Raw genomic sequence first — 12,453 nt, forward strand, 5'->3', positions numbered from 1 at the left:
AAAATGTGTCAAATGAATCAATTGAGTAATAGATCAGTCAAATAACAGCAAATTTATTTTATTCATTCATTTATTATATAAAAATGAGTGCTAGGCAACGATTACAATTTTTAATCGCGATTAATCGCATGATTGTTATGCGCAAAATTTAATAATGAATTCAAAAGTAGTGTATTATGCACTTTTATTTTAGCAGTACTGCTATATGAACAAAAGTGCAATACCATTTGATTTGAAAACACTTTAAACACATAAGGTTCTTGTTAACAGCAGTATTCCCTTTACACAGTAGCAGTTATAACACAGTTATAATGATTCTGATAATAGATATTCAGCCGGTGTTCACAACTTTATCTTCATGTGTGTAATAGATGCAATTTGAAATATACACTTTGAAAACTGCAAACCTATCTACGTCGTTTATTTTCTTTTTTTATGTTTGTTAAATTCTCAGTAGCGATAAATAAATGAAATGCTTATTTTACATATTCCAAACAAAAAAACTTTAAAAACTCGGGAAAATAATTTAGATGAATCATTTATTTTTTTGGTATTTTGGTCAGACACATATGCAACACTGATTCCCGTAATATGTGTGGTATTTGTTATAAATGTACGTTGGTACATAGAGGGTGATAGGAAGCTGTACTTGGAGGGACTTAGGACCCAGGGGAATGTAGGTGACGCTAGCCCACTGACCAATCACGGCGCACGTTATTACTGAGCTGCAAATTAATGCTGACGTACTTGTAGACTACCTCGGTAGCTCTGCCACGTCAAAGAATACGCCCAACATGTCAAACTAAAAATCTGATTGGTTGAACACTATGGCAATCAACAATGTCGTCCCAATTTACTTTAATCTGCAAAGGCTTCCTAGAGGGCCTCTGTTCTTACCTAGAGACACGGAGGTGAAATCTGATTGGATAAAAGCTCTACTTAAAACAAGCTGCACTGGAAGCAGAGCAACTGAGGAAGACAGTAGCTGTGCAATGAGAAAATAAGATAATGGGAAAAATAATTAGAATACTTGTAGTGTATTTATGAAAAATGATTAAATTATAAAATAGCTATAACTTTGTGATACTGTCTAGGCCAGCAGAGAAGGCCTTGCTGGCCCTGGGCCCACCACTGATGAGAAGTCCATTTCAATCATATGTTCGTTATGGCAGTGTTAGTTTAGGAGTACACCAAAACATTATCAGGGGTTCTTATTTTCATTTTGGCAGTAATCATTGACATTTTAATTTTGTCATACATCATGCAAGATGGAGTTTCACTTTGACTAAATTATTTTATTTTAATATCAGCATTCATAAGCTTCCATAATTTGGAGGCCTCTATTTGTTTTATAACGTCTTTCTCCCCAATCAACCTTACTATTAAACTAGACAGACCAAATACTTTCAGGTAATATATTTAAAATCTCTTTTTAGCCCAGTTACGAATAAATAACAAAATGAACGGATCGGTCATACCTCCACTGTGACATGTAACGGATCCACGATCTGCCAGATCATGAGAGACAGGACGTCGATGCTGAGCAGAACACCTACAGTAGCGTAGAGTTTCCATGGTTCCAGGTGCTGCTGGGAAACAGGGAGGTGATGGTCACTGCAGCAGCATGGCAAGGGATCAGGAAAAGGCACAATTCCTCTCTTTCTGATTTTGTGAGGGAGGGAGTTATGAAGCCATGAATAGACTTGCCTAAGCTGGACAAGAAAACAGTGATCCATCACGAACTGAAGCCAATTCAATCTGCCCTCAAAGCACTGGGCCATGACAGGAAAAGAGACAAAGAGGCCATACTGATGTGAAGGCACAACTCAGTCAATAAATAAAGGTGTTCCTTTATGTATTCAGCTTTAAAGAAAGAAACATTGAGTGGAAACAGATCACAATAAAGTGGTTATAGATTGTCTTGCATTAGATCAAAGATTTCTGGTTATTCAGCTGGAGAGAATATTCTGATTTGTGCAGAATCTTCATTGAAAACATTGAAAATAGATGTTTCAATAACTCCCATTGAAACGTTTAGGGATGGGGCTGTGAGTTGCTCTTTGGGCACGTTTCTAACTTACATTTGCCAAACCAACCACTTAGTCTCATCCTTGGAGCCTTCTTTTTTGTAAAATAAAAATATACTTTTTGAAAATGCTTCTGAGAAAGCATACCTTTGTGTGTATGGTCCAAGTGGTCCAAGTTATGTTTCATTTTTACCGAACTTTTTATCCCTTTCCCGAAAACTGGGACTGTACCAATGTAATAGGTTTTGATTATAAGTTCAGGGTCAAATTTCCTCAATTGATAGGACCACCTAAGAACGAGATTGATGTATCAGACTTGATCAGCCCGTACTGTGCGTCATCTTTTCATTTACTTTGTAATATAAAGTAATGGGGGCTACACACTTACTTGTAGACCTGGAGTTTAATTCATGTAACTTCTATTTTGCCTTGAATGACTGAATAGAAGACTATCAATCACAATCACAGTGAGCCGGAGGTTTGCAAAGGTAATGCCCACCCAGAGCCCGGTTCTGCCCAAGGTTTCTACCCGTTTAAGGGGACTTTTCTCTTGCCAATGTGGCCCCTGTGATTGCTCATGGGGGGGATGTTGGTTCTCTGTAAATTAAAGAGTATGGTCTCGACCTGCTCTATATGAAGAGTGTCTCCACATAGTTATGATTCTGTTATGATTTGACAGTAGATAATTCAATTGAATGTTTTTGTTAGATGTGTGTTAGTGAAAAGCAGCAAATTGCTGAGCCTTCTTTTAACTTCCTTAATGTTGTCTAAACTTAAACGAGTCTCTACTCGCCTCGGAAAATTGAAAGAGAAAATATTAGAGCCAAAGGTTTTTTTCCCCTCCCCCTGTGCATGTCTATCTGTGTCTGTATGGCGTGTGTCGGGAGCTCCTGTCCTGGCTCCCAGTTACCTCTGATTACCCACAGCTGCATTCCATCAAGCTCATCACTCTGCAGGATATCAACTCTGTTCTATTTCATCCTTACTGACCGCCAGAGGCAGTGCTTAACACGGCATATCTTCCGTCGCGCGCATGCGCAGGTCGAATATTTATATCAACAAAGTCACGTGTGACCTCGGATGACCCCCGTCGTCTATAAGTTCCGGTGTCATCCTGAGCTCAGTCCTTGTTTTTCTTCTCGCGACGCAGATTAGCTACCATGGTAGCATAAACAAGGATGTGTCTACGATCAAGACATATTAGAGCTCGTCGCTGTAGCCTTGTGACCACCGGTCGGAGTTGCGGTTCTCTCGCCCTCCAAAGGCTGCGACGAGCTGTCCCTCTTCGGAGGGAACGGTGTGTTCGCCGTTCGGACATCGAGCCCCGGACTGGTGGACGCCCCTATCATCGGTCGTCACCAGTCTGATAAGGGCCAGCTAAGTCGTGATGACAGCAATCGGTAAGATCGATTAACATTGTTTTCTATAACAGTTGTTTGTTCCACGGTTGGCAGAGCGCTTCCGCTCTAGTTAATCGAGTGGCGCGCTAACGAGAGCGTAGAATTACGCTGTCGGCCCGCCCTTCACAGTGCTCCGGCTATCACAGTTAGCAGAGTGTTCCTGCTCAGGCAAACTTTGTGAGACACTAGATCGGCATTGGCGTTGTGTCCATGGAGATTTAATCTTTACATCTGACGTAATTCGCAGTTAGCAGTGTCTTCACTCAGGCTAACTTGGATGCTAGCTGGGACTGCGTCCATCAACTTTGTAAACCTTACGGCCATCAACTTGGTATCCTTACGGCTGTCACAGTTAACAGAGCGTCCCCGCTCAGGTTAACTCAGTGGGAAACTAGCTAAACAAAGCTGATACTGGGGCTGTAGCCATCAACTTTGTATCCTTACGGCTGTCACAGTTAACAGAGCGTCCTCGCTCAGGTTAACTCAGTGGGAAACTAGCTAAACAAAGCTGATACTGGGGCTGTGGCCATCAACTTTGTATCCTTAAGGCTGTCACAGTTAACAGAGCGTCCCCGCTCAGGTTAACTCAGTGGGAAACTAGCTAAACAAAGCTGATACTGGGGCTGTGTCCATCAACTTTGTAGCCTTACGGCTGTCACAGTTAACAGAGCGTCCCCGCTCAGGTTAACTCAGTGGGAAACTAGCTAAACAAAGCTGGTACTGGGGCTGTGGCCATCAACTTTGTAGCATTACAACGATCACAGTTAGCGGAATGTGCTCGCTCAGGCTAACTCGGTGAATGCTAGTTATACTAAAATCAACATTGAGGTTGTGCCCATTGATGGTTTTTACGCATTACGGCTGTCGAGTTCGCTCCGGCTAACTAGACTAAGCTAATACTCGGATTGTGTCCATTGATTGTTGTAAACATTATGGACATATCGGTAGCGGATATCAGTTAGCAGAGTGCCCTCGCTCAGGCTAACTGGTAGCACACCAAGAGTTACAGCAACTGTCCAAGTGAAGAGAGTGTCCTCGCTCCCCTCTCACTATGAGGACTGTTTTCCTGACCTGTTCCACAGTGGCAGAGTGCTCTCGCTCAAGCTAACTGGTGGGACACCAATATCTGCAGCAGCTGTCTTAGTGAAGAGAGTGTCCTCGCTCCCCTCTCACTGTAAGGACTGTGTTCTTTTTGTCCGTTTTTCACAGTAGCAGAGTGCTCTCGCTCAAGCTAACTGGTGGGACACCAATATCTGCAGCAACTAGCTTAGTGAAGAGAGTGGCCTCACTCCCCTCTCAGTATAAGGACTTTGCCTGGCCTGTTTCCACAGTGGCAGAGTGCTCTCGCTCAAGCTAACTGGTGGGACACCAATATCTGCAGCAACTATCTTAGTGAAGAGAGTGAGCTTAGAGAGTGTCGTCGCCCCTCTCACTATAAGGACTTTGCCTGACCTGTTTCCACAGTAGCAGAGTGCTCTCGCTCAGGCTAACTGGTGGGTCACCAATATCCGCAGCGGCTGGCCAAGGGAAGAGTGTCCGAAGGATCACTCGCCACTGACTGCCCCCTGCCTGTTCTCTCAACATTCAGCAGAGCTCTCCCGCTCGGACTGATTTGGAATTCCGCATAAACTAGTGGGACAAGGGTTCCACCAGAATCGCGGCCATGTTAAACTCTCCCGGCTGTAGGACCTGTATAGCTCCTCTTCAGCCGGAGGACGGCCCTGACCTCTTGCCCTAGCAGGGAGAACCCAGGCAGGACCTGCGGCATCACGCCTTGAGCAGTAAGGTCTGCTAGGCTGGCCGAAGTGGAACACCTGATGCGGGAGGTCTACCTCCCCCTGTCAGGGCAGCTGAATCCAGCCCAACCTACCCTGGTCATTTGTATGGCGCTTGCACGCCGGGCATACACAGCAGCTGGAACATCCACCTGTGAGTGCCTTCTTCAGGCACCTTCCCGCCCTCACCACCTTTTCTGTTCCTCCCTCCGAGGAATATCTGAGGGAGTTGCGTGCATGGTGGAGACACCAGGGCTCTCTCCCGCCTTACATCAGACCATGCAGGAGGTGGCAAATCTGGCCTTGCACATATGCCAGCCAGTTAGACGACTATAGCGTCCATCAGTTTCCCCTGAGGAGACTCTGAGGCCCGATGCCAGGTGCCCTCGACCCAATGTCGGGTCAAAGATGACCTGCTATCCAGGGCTTATGACACAGCAGCGCTGTGCACCGTATCGACAACTCCCTCTCCCACCTCATGCTTTCCCTCGCAGATTCTCTGCAGCGGGCTACTTCGACGCTTCTGCTCAGTGATGCTTCATTGCAGGCGTTTGCGCTCATATCGAGGGAACGTGGATGTATGATGTCCACCCTGGTTCAGACTCGCCGCCAGGTTTGGCTGGCGCAGTCACCCCTATCTGAGACATGTAGGAGGACCCTCCGTACTGTCCCAGTGGAACCTGGTGAGCTGTTCGAGTCAGCTGCTGTACAGGCGCTTCAGCGGACTGTTAGAGCTAGCCAGACCAGGCAGCAGTTCTCTGGTCTTTGCAGGGACATGCCTGCACCCCCAGACCTAGGGGTCCCACTTTTGGCCCACAAGGCCGTTTTCTCAGCCTCCAGCGTACCCTAGTAGCCGCAACAGGCCTCGGCGTCCTGCTGAGAGGCCGGACCGCTACCTATACAACCCTACTTACGTCCCCGTCCCCCCCGGCAGGGGTGCCAGGAGATGTCTCCAGGCCGGCTGTCGGGGTTCTTTCTCCCATCAGCGGATTTCCAAGGGAGAGTGGTTCACGTCTATTGACGCCTGTTCCCATGGTGCATCACCACAACTTTCAGTCCTGGGTGCTTCCATTCGGACTCTCCCATCTCCCCATGGGTGTTCACAGTATGTTACTGCTGTCCTTTCCCCCTGCAATCGCAGGGCGTGAACATACTGCCGTACTTAGACGACTGGCTGACCTAGGCGCCGTCCCGGCTTCAGGCGCCACAGGACACTGCTCGCCTTCTCTCACGTGGCCCGGTGGGCCTCAAGGTGAACATGGAGAGGAGCTACCTGAGCCCTTCTCAGAGCATAACCTTCATTAGTGTGGCCCTATGAGGGCCTGTCTGTCGCCCCAGCATGTGGCCAACGGCCCCCACAACCTCTCCCTCTTCCGAGGGGGCAGACGGTTGCCCTATATCCTTTTCTCTGACTATTGGGTAAACTGACAGCTGCTTCAACTGTCGTTCCCTTGGGTTGCGGATGGCTGAACAGCCTTCACTTGGATGCCAAGTGGCACAGATACAGGGCAATAATATTATCGAAACAGTGCCTATTCACTATCCCCATGGAGGGAGTGCATATCTGGCGAACAGTGTCCCAGGAACCGAGCCCCAGGGGCTCAGTTCCATTCCACCAGGAGATTGTCACAACAGATACCTGCCTCTCAAGGCGGGGTGCAGTGTGACAGAACAGGACAGCCTGGGGGCAGTTGTCTGCTGAAAGACCGCAGGTCCAGGTTCTAGAGCTAGTGCTCGAGTACTTCCTTCCATGTTTGAAGGGAAAGCATGTGCTTGTCCGGTGGACAGCACCTCTGCTGTGATTTCCCATGAACTATCGATGGGGCACCAGATCTGCAGAAGTTGCTACGGGGATCACCGTGGCCTTCTGACTTGGGAGGCCCCTCGCCTGACCAGCCTGGGGGCAATGTACCCACCAGGAGAATTGAACAAGGTTGTGGTTTTCCTGTTCCGTTACAAGCCTCCACCGTGAGAGTGGCGGCTGCATCCAGACGTGTCGACCCACTGCCCCCACTGGGTCTCCCTGACGGAGAGGACCAGCCCTCTGGGTCAAGATGCCCTGGCTCACACGTGGCCAGAGGATCTTCTTATGCCTTTCCACCATTCCCTCTGCTTTTGCTATGAGCTTGTCAGAGTTCTTCCCCGACAGGAGGGATCTCCTGTCGCAACTAGAGGGTCGGATTTGGCATTCCAATCCCTGCCGCCTTCAATTAGGGGTCACGGGAGGGCCCGACCGGATGCTGAGTGGCTGCATAGAACCAGTCTGACGGACTATTCTGAATGCCAGTGCGCGGTCTACCTGCCTGCAGTACAAGAAACAGGTGGAAGCTGTTCTCCGACTGGTGTGCGGCTCAGAACAAGGTCCCAGTACAGCGCCCCGTGCCTGCTGTACTGAGTTTCTACAGTCCCTCCTGGATAAGGGCCGGTCTCCCCTGCATGGGACCTACCCTTGGTACTGGACACCTTATGCTTGTCTCCTTTTGAACCCCTGGCACAGGCGGAGCCGAGATGGCTATCGGCAAGACGGTTTTCTCCTTGCTGTCAATTCAGCTCAATGTGGGGGCGAGCTGCATGCCCTATCAGTGGAAGAATCATGTCTGAGGTGGAACTCAGATGGCTTGGGTGTCACTTTCTGGCCTAAGGCAGTGTTTCTCCCAAGGGGGTGGATACGTTCACATATAAACCGGCCTATCCAGCTGGCAAAGTTGACCCCCCCTCCCCCATCGGGAGAGGAGAGGTCAAGGCTGCTGTGCCCAGTGTGGGCCCTCAGAGCTTATGTGGAAGCCACCGCGTGCATAGTCAGTTATGGTGAGCCTAAGAAGGGCTGTGCTCCTTTTTAAAAAAGAAAAAACAGCACCTGTCCCACTGGATAGTGGAGGCCATTGCCGATACATACAAGGCGAGCGGCTGCGCTCGGCCATCCGGGGTGACGGGTCACTACCAAGAGTGTCTCCACACCGAGGGCAAGCCTGAGTGGTGTGCCTGTGGGGGATATATGTGCGGCGGCCTCATGGGCATCACCGAGCACATTCACCAAACACTACAGAGTTAACGTTGCCAACCCTCACCCACTGGGGAGGGTTCTTTGGCCAATTTTCTCTGCCGGAGCTATAAGAGGTAGTTACTGTGCTTCCTCGTGACTCTTTTGGTATAAGTCATCCAGTGTTAAGCACTGCCTCTGGCAGTCAGTAAGGATGAAATAGAACGAAAGTTACGAATGTAACTACGGTTCTATGAATCCTGGATGACCGCAAGAGTTCTTGGTCACTCGGAATCCCGTGAACTCGCGAGAAGATTCCATAGGACTCAGCTCAGGATGACACCGGAACTTATAGACGACGGGGGTCATCAGAGGTCACACGTGACTTTGTTGATATAAATATTCGACCTGCGCATGCGCGCGACGGAAGATATCCAGTGTTAAGCACTGCCTCTGGCGGTCATCCAGGATTCATAGAACCGTAGTTACATTCGTAACTTTCGTTCTTCAGTCACCGCTCGCCAGATTCTTCTTGCAACCACCAAATTTACTCCACACTTTGTCAACATTTAGGTTCATCCATTACTGATTGTTAGAAAATGTAGTTGTTACAGAAACAGAAGTCCCCCTTGTGTCTCCTCCACCCTCAGAGAGATGGGCTACAGCAGCCATGGCATGCGCATTACGTGAGTTAAAGGGAACTCAACCAGTTTTGACAGAACCCCCTTGATGAAATAATCCCAACTGATAGGGTTACCCAACTAAGGCTATTCACAATCGGTAATAGTTATCTCTCTGCTGGGAAGATTTCTGCGCTTGCCTCACAGCAGGAGTGTCTGATCTAAGACATCATGTCTGACGTGTCCCATAGAGGAGACAGGAGAGGGAGGAGGGAGGTCGAGATTGGAGAACGAGGGCAGATTGAAAGAGTTCACTGGCCAAGCCGCACGACAAATAGATGCTACAGAATGCTCAACGGCGAGCTATCCTATTGTGGGCTAACTATTGAAGCTGGGCAGAGAGTAAATGTAAAATGATACCACATGATTGGGGAATAAGGAGGGGATAATGATGATTAAGCAAAGCCTAATCCCCCTTGGCTTGGTAGAAACGCTCCGGGTGGACTTAATTGTTCGTAAATCCATTGCTTTAAATCCCTGCCACGTTTACCTTCCTCTTGTCCTTCTTCTCATCCTTTTTGGTGAAGACCGTGTGGACCCACCAGATCTTGGTGAACATGCTGCCGTAAGCGAGGCTAAAACCCAGACCGAGCAGCCACAGCCGGAACTAGCAGAGAAGAACATCAATGAAACATGTCATGATTAAATTGATTAATATCTTAAACAGATGAATCAGTCATTATCCATCATTAATCCCTGTTTGAGTTTAATAGCCTTTCAGAAATGACCTTGAAATGAAAATAACCTTCTCTATGGCTTGCTATCTCTTACCTTAAACTCTGTAATACAGCAGTGAAGCTGTATGTCTGCCTTTACTGTGGCGGACAAGAATCAGAAGACTGACAACATGAGGACAGGTAAGCGCTTAAACTACAGAATATTTGTGGAAATTAAACAAGTTTGTTTTGGATCTGATCTGTTTTCTGTGGAAATAACACTTTCATATGTAACGGTAGCCAGCAGTTCACAGTGATATAATAATGACATACCAACAATACAATAATAACAATAACAGACATGTTAACTGGGACTGGACTGATTCACCAAAAGATTTCACTGGTATTTCTGACTTCTATACATTTTATGGTCAGAACTCTCTTTTCTACCTCTAAAAATGTAAAAATTCAGATTTGTGACATGTCCGAATGGCATTAAGCCAGGGTCCATATTTGTGATCACCCCCCACATCTGTCTAGCAATCAGTACCCCAGCTCCCATGTTAAGTGAAACGGTCAATGGCGAGACAAATAGATCACTACTTACTGATTGGTTTGGGTACAATATTAAATAACTCCCCAATACAGACATTTGCTGGCAAGAACACCATAGCTATTGTCAGGCAAATTTTAAGTGAATGTTTGAAATGTCGCAAAAGAAATGTGATTAAGGGACATTTCTATCAACAGAATAGAACATTTCTATTCAAAAGAATAAACTCAGCTACACCATAGTTTAGCTGAGTTTACTACTTAAGTGGTCAGAATCTGACACAAGAGGCTTGCATGTCTGTAATCCGCCCATAAACAGAGTAGAAGAAGAAGAGGACATCCAACCACATCCATGAGAGGAAAATGTGAGGGAGATATGGAGGAATTTGTTTAAACTGGGCACGTTTTAATTCTTCTTTCATGACGTGGCCATGTTGACCTGGGACAAAGACAGGCATTCAAACGTTATGGGAATATCAGAGAAGATGAGCCGTGAGCATATGTTAACTCGAACAGGGTTTTACGATTGCCGGAGCCACCAACTTTGAGCTTCACAACGGCCCTTCAGAAACATATGGGTGACATCATGGAGACTATGGTTTGAGCAACTCTGAAAGTGTACCTGGCAGACCACGGGGAACTGCCTCCTGTGGACATGAAGGCCATCGATGCCCAGAGGGAAGACAGCAGCCAGAGCCATCATGCAGCCCACTGCAGTCATGTTGTTAAGGTAGGGCTGAGAGTTCTGAATGTACCTGAAACAAAAGCAGAAAAACAGAACCATTAACAGACAAATACACAAACAATAGTGAAAGGAATGGATACGAATGGAGGTAGGATAAAGAATAAATAGATAGTGTTTATTGTTTTTAAATTGTGGTCCTCAAAGCAACAATAGACATATTAGTTGTGTTATTATCTTACGCAAGAATTTAAGTTTCAAGAGCTTAAATTGCTTACAATTTAACTGACACAGACTTTATTCTTCAACTTACACTTCAAATACTTTCAGGTCTTACACTTCGACAATTTAATTACGCTTATGCTGCACACAATCAAAACGTCTCTGCTTACATCAGTTATGATTCAACTTTTCCGCAGTTTACACATTATCATTGTAACAGTTTTCATCCCTTACTCTTCGACTGCCATTTTACAAGCTTTGAGGAATTCATCTTTAACTGCTTTCAGTTGTTCACTTCTGATGACACTTACCTCCTTGACAAAGTTATGCAATATTATCTTCTTTTAAAACTAAAGCTTTGAGACATATCCTACACCTAGGCAGTTGATTCCAGTTCACTTTTAAAATGACTTGTTGAGACTAGCTTGAGAGGGTCATCCATCACATTATTCCATCAACGTTTCACCACTGATGTGTAAGAAAGCATCTGTAAGGGAAGGTATATGTATAAAGTCTGCACCACATTTACTATGCAGCAATACATTGCCTTTTACAGTAATACAAGCAGACATTATGTTCACTGTGACAGACTAAACACAAGCAGGTTTCAGGTTCTCAGTAGACTGATTTTCATCCATTAAATCAGTGGTTCTCAAACTTTATTTTTTTTTAAGTAATTAATAAATACATGGCGAAATGCCTGTACTGTTGTGTAAATGTTACGTTACGCCGTTAACAGGTTACGCTTGCGCATGCACGACGGCCACGATCCTTGGCCACTCACATGTGTGGCTTAGTGTTCCAAATGAAGAGACATTTGGCGGGACCAGAAAAGCAACCGCAAGCGATGCATCCGAGATGAACAGCAAGCAGCCAAGAAGAACATATGATGACGCCTCTCTTGCTCTGGGTTTCACAGTGAACGCGGTAGGAGATGAGGAGAGACCAGTCTGTGTTTTATATCTGAAAACTAGCTGCGGATAGTATGAAACTTGTTTAGTTTTTCACAGGTTGCACTTTATTGTTATCTTGAAAAGATGTTTAGTGCAAAACAGGCTAATTGCAGCCAATTGCAATAAGCAATTTTTTGCCAAATTGTAGTTCTTTTTTGCACAGATATAACTTTATTTGCATTGTTCTAACAAAGTGATTGCAATTTTCTTTATTCTATTATTTGAAAAAGCACAGACGGAGGAGTCACAAAATGTTATTTCAATAAAAATTCAACATGGACCATTTTGTTACAATTTTGTTGGGGCGGTGGGGCATGAACATTTTTCTTCCTCCAAAGTGGGGCGCAACAGAAAAAGTTTGAGAACCACTGCATTAAAGGAATGGATAACAATGGCTGCCTGGGAGAAAGCTTAAACTATTTCATATAGGATAAAGAATATTTTGCTTTTGAATTTTGGTCCTCAAATCAACAAGAGAATCACTCAGTTATCTCGTACTGACGTTTCATGTGCTTTCATGGGTCAC

General features: G+C 46.0%; 1 protein-coding gene across 2 annotated transcripts in view; it reads right to left on the bottom strand.

Annotated features, from left to right (window-relative positions):
• gabbr1b (gamma-aminobutyric acid (GABA) B receptor, 1b) overlaps positions 1-12,453 on the bottom strand; it is an 83,967-nt gene that overhangs the window by 14,967 nt on the left and 56,547 nt on the right. For both annotated transcript variants that reach the window (XM_079287944.1, XM_079287943.1), the window contains exons 11-13: positions 10,693-10,825; positions 9,353-9,469; positions 1,479-1,586 (exon numbers count right to left, since the gene is read on the bottom strand). In XM_079287944.1, coding sequence (XP_079144070.1) covers positions 1,479-1,586; positions 9,353-9,469; positions 10,693-10,825 — 358 coding nt within the window. The remainder of the gene's footprint in view (positions 1-1,478; positions 1,587-9,352; positions 9,470-10,692; positions 10,826-12,453) is intronic.

This window comes from Melanostigma gelatinosum (assembly GCF_949748355.1).
Source record: "Melanostigma gelatinosum genome assembly, chromosome: 17".
Lineage (NCBI taxonomy): Eukaryota > Metazoa > Chordata > Actinopteri > Perciformes > Zoarcidae > Melanostigma > Melanostigma gelatinosum.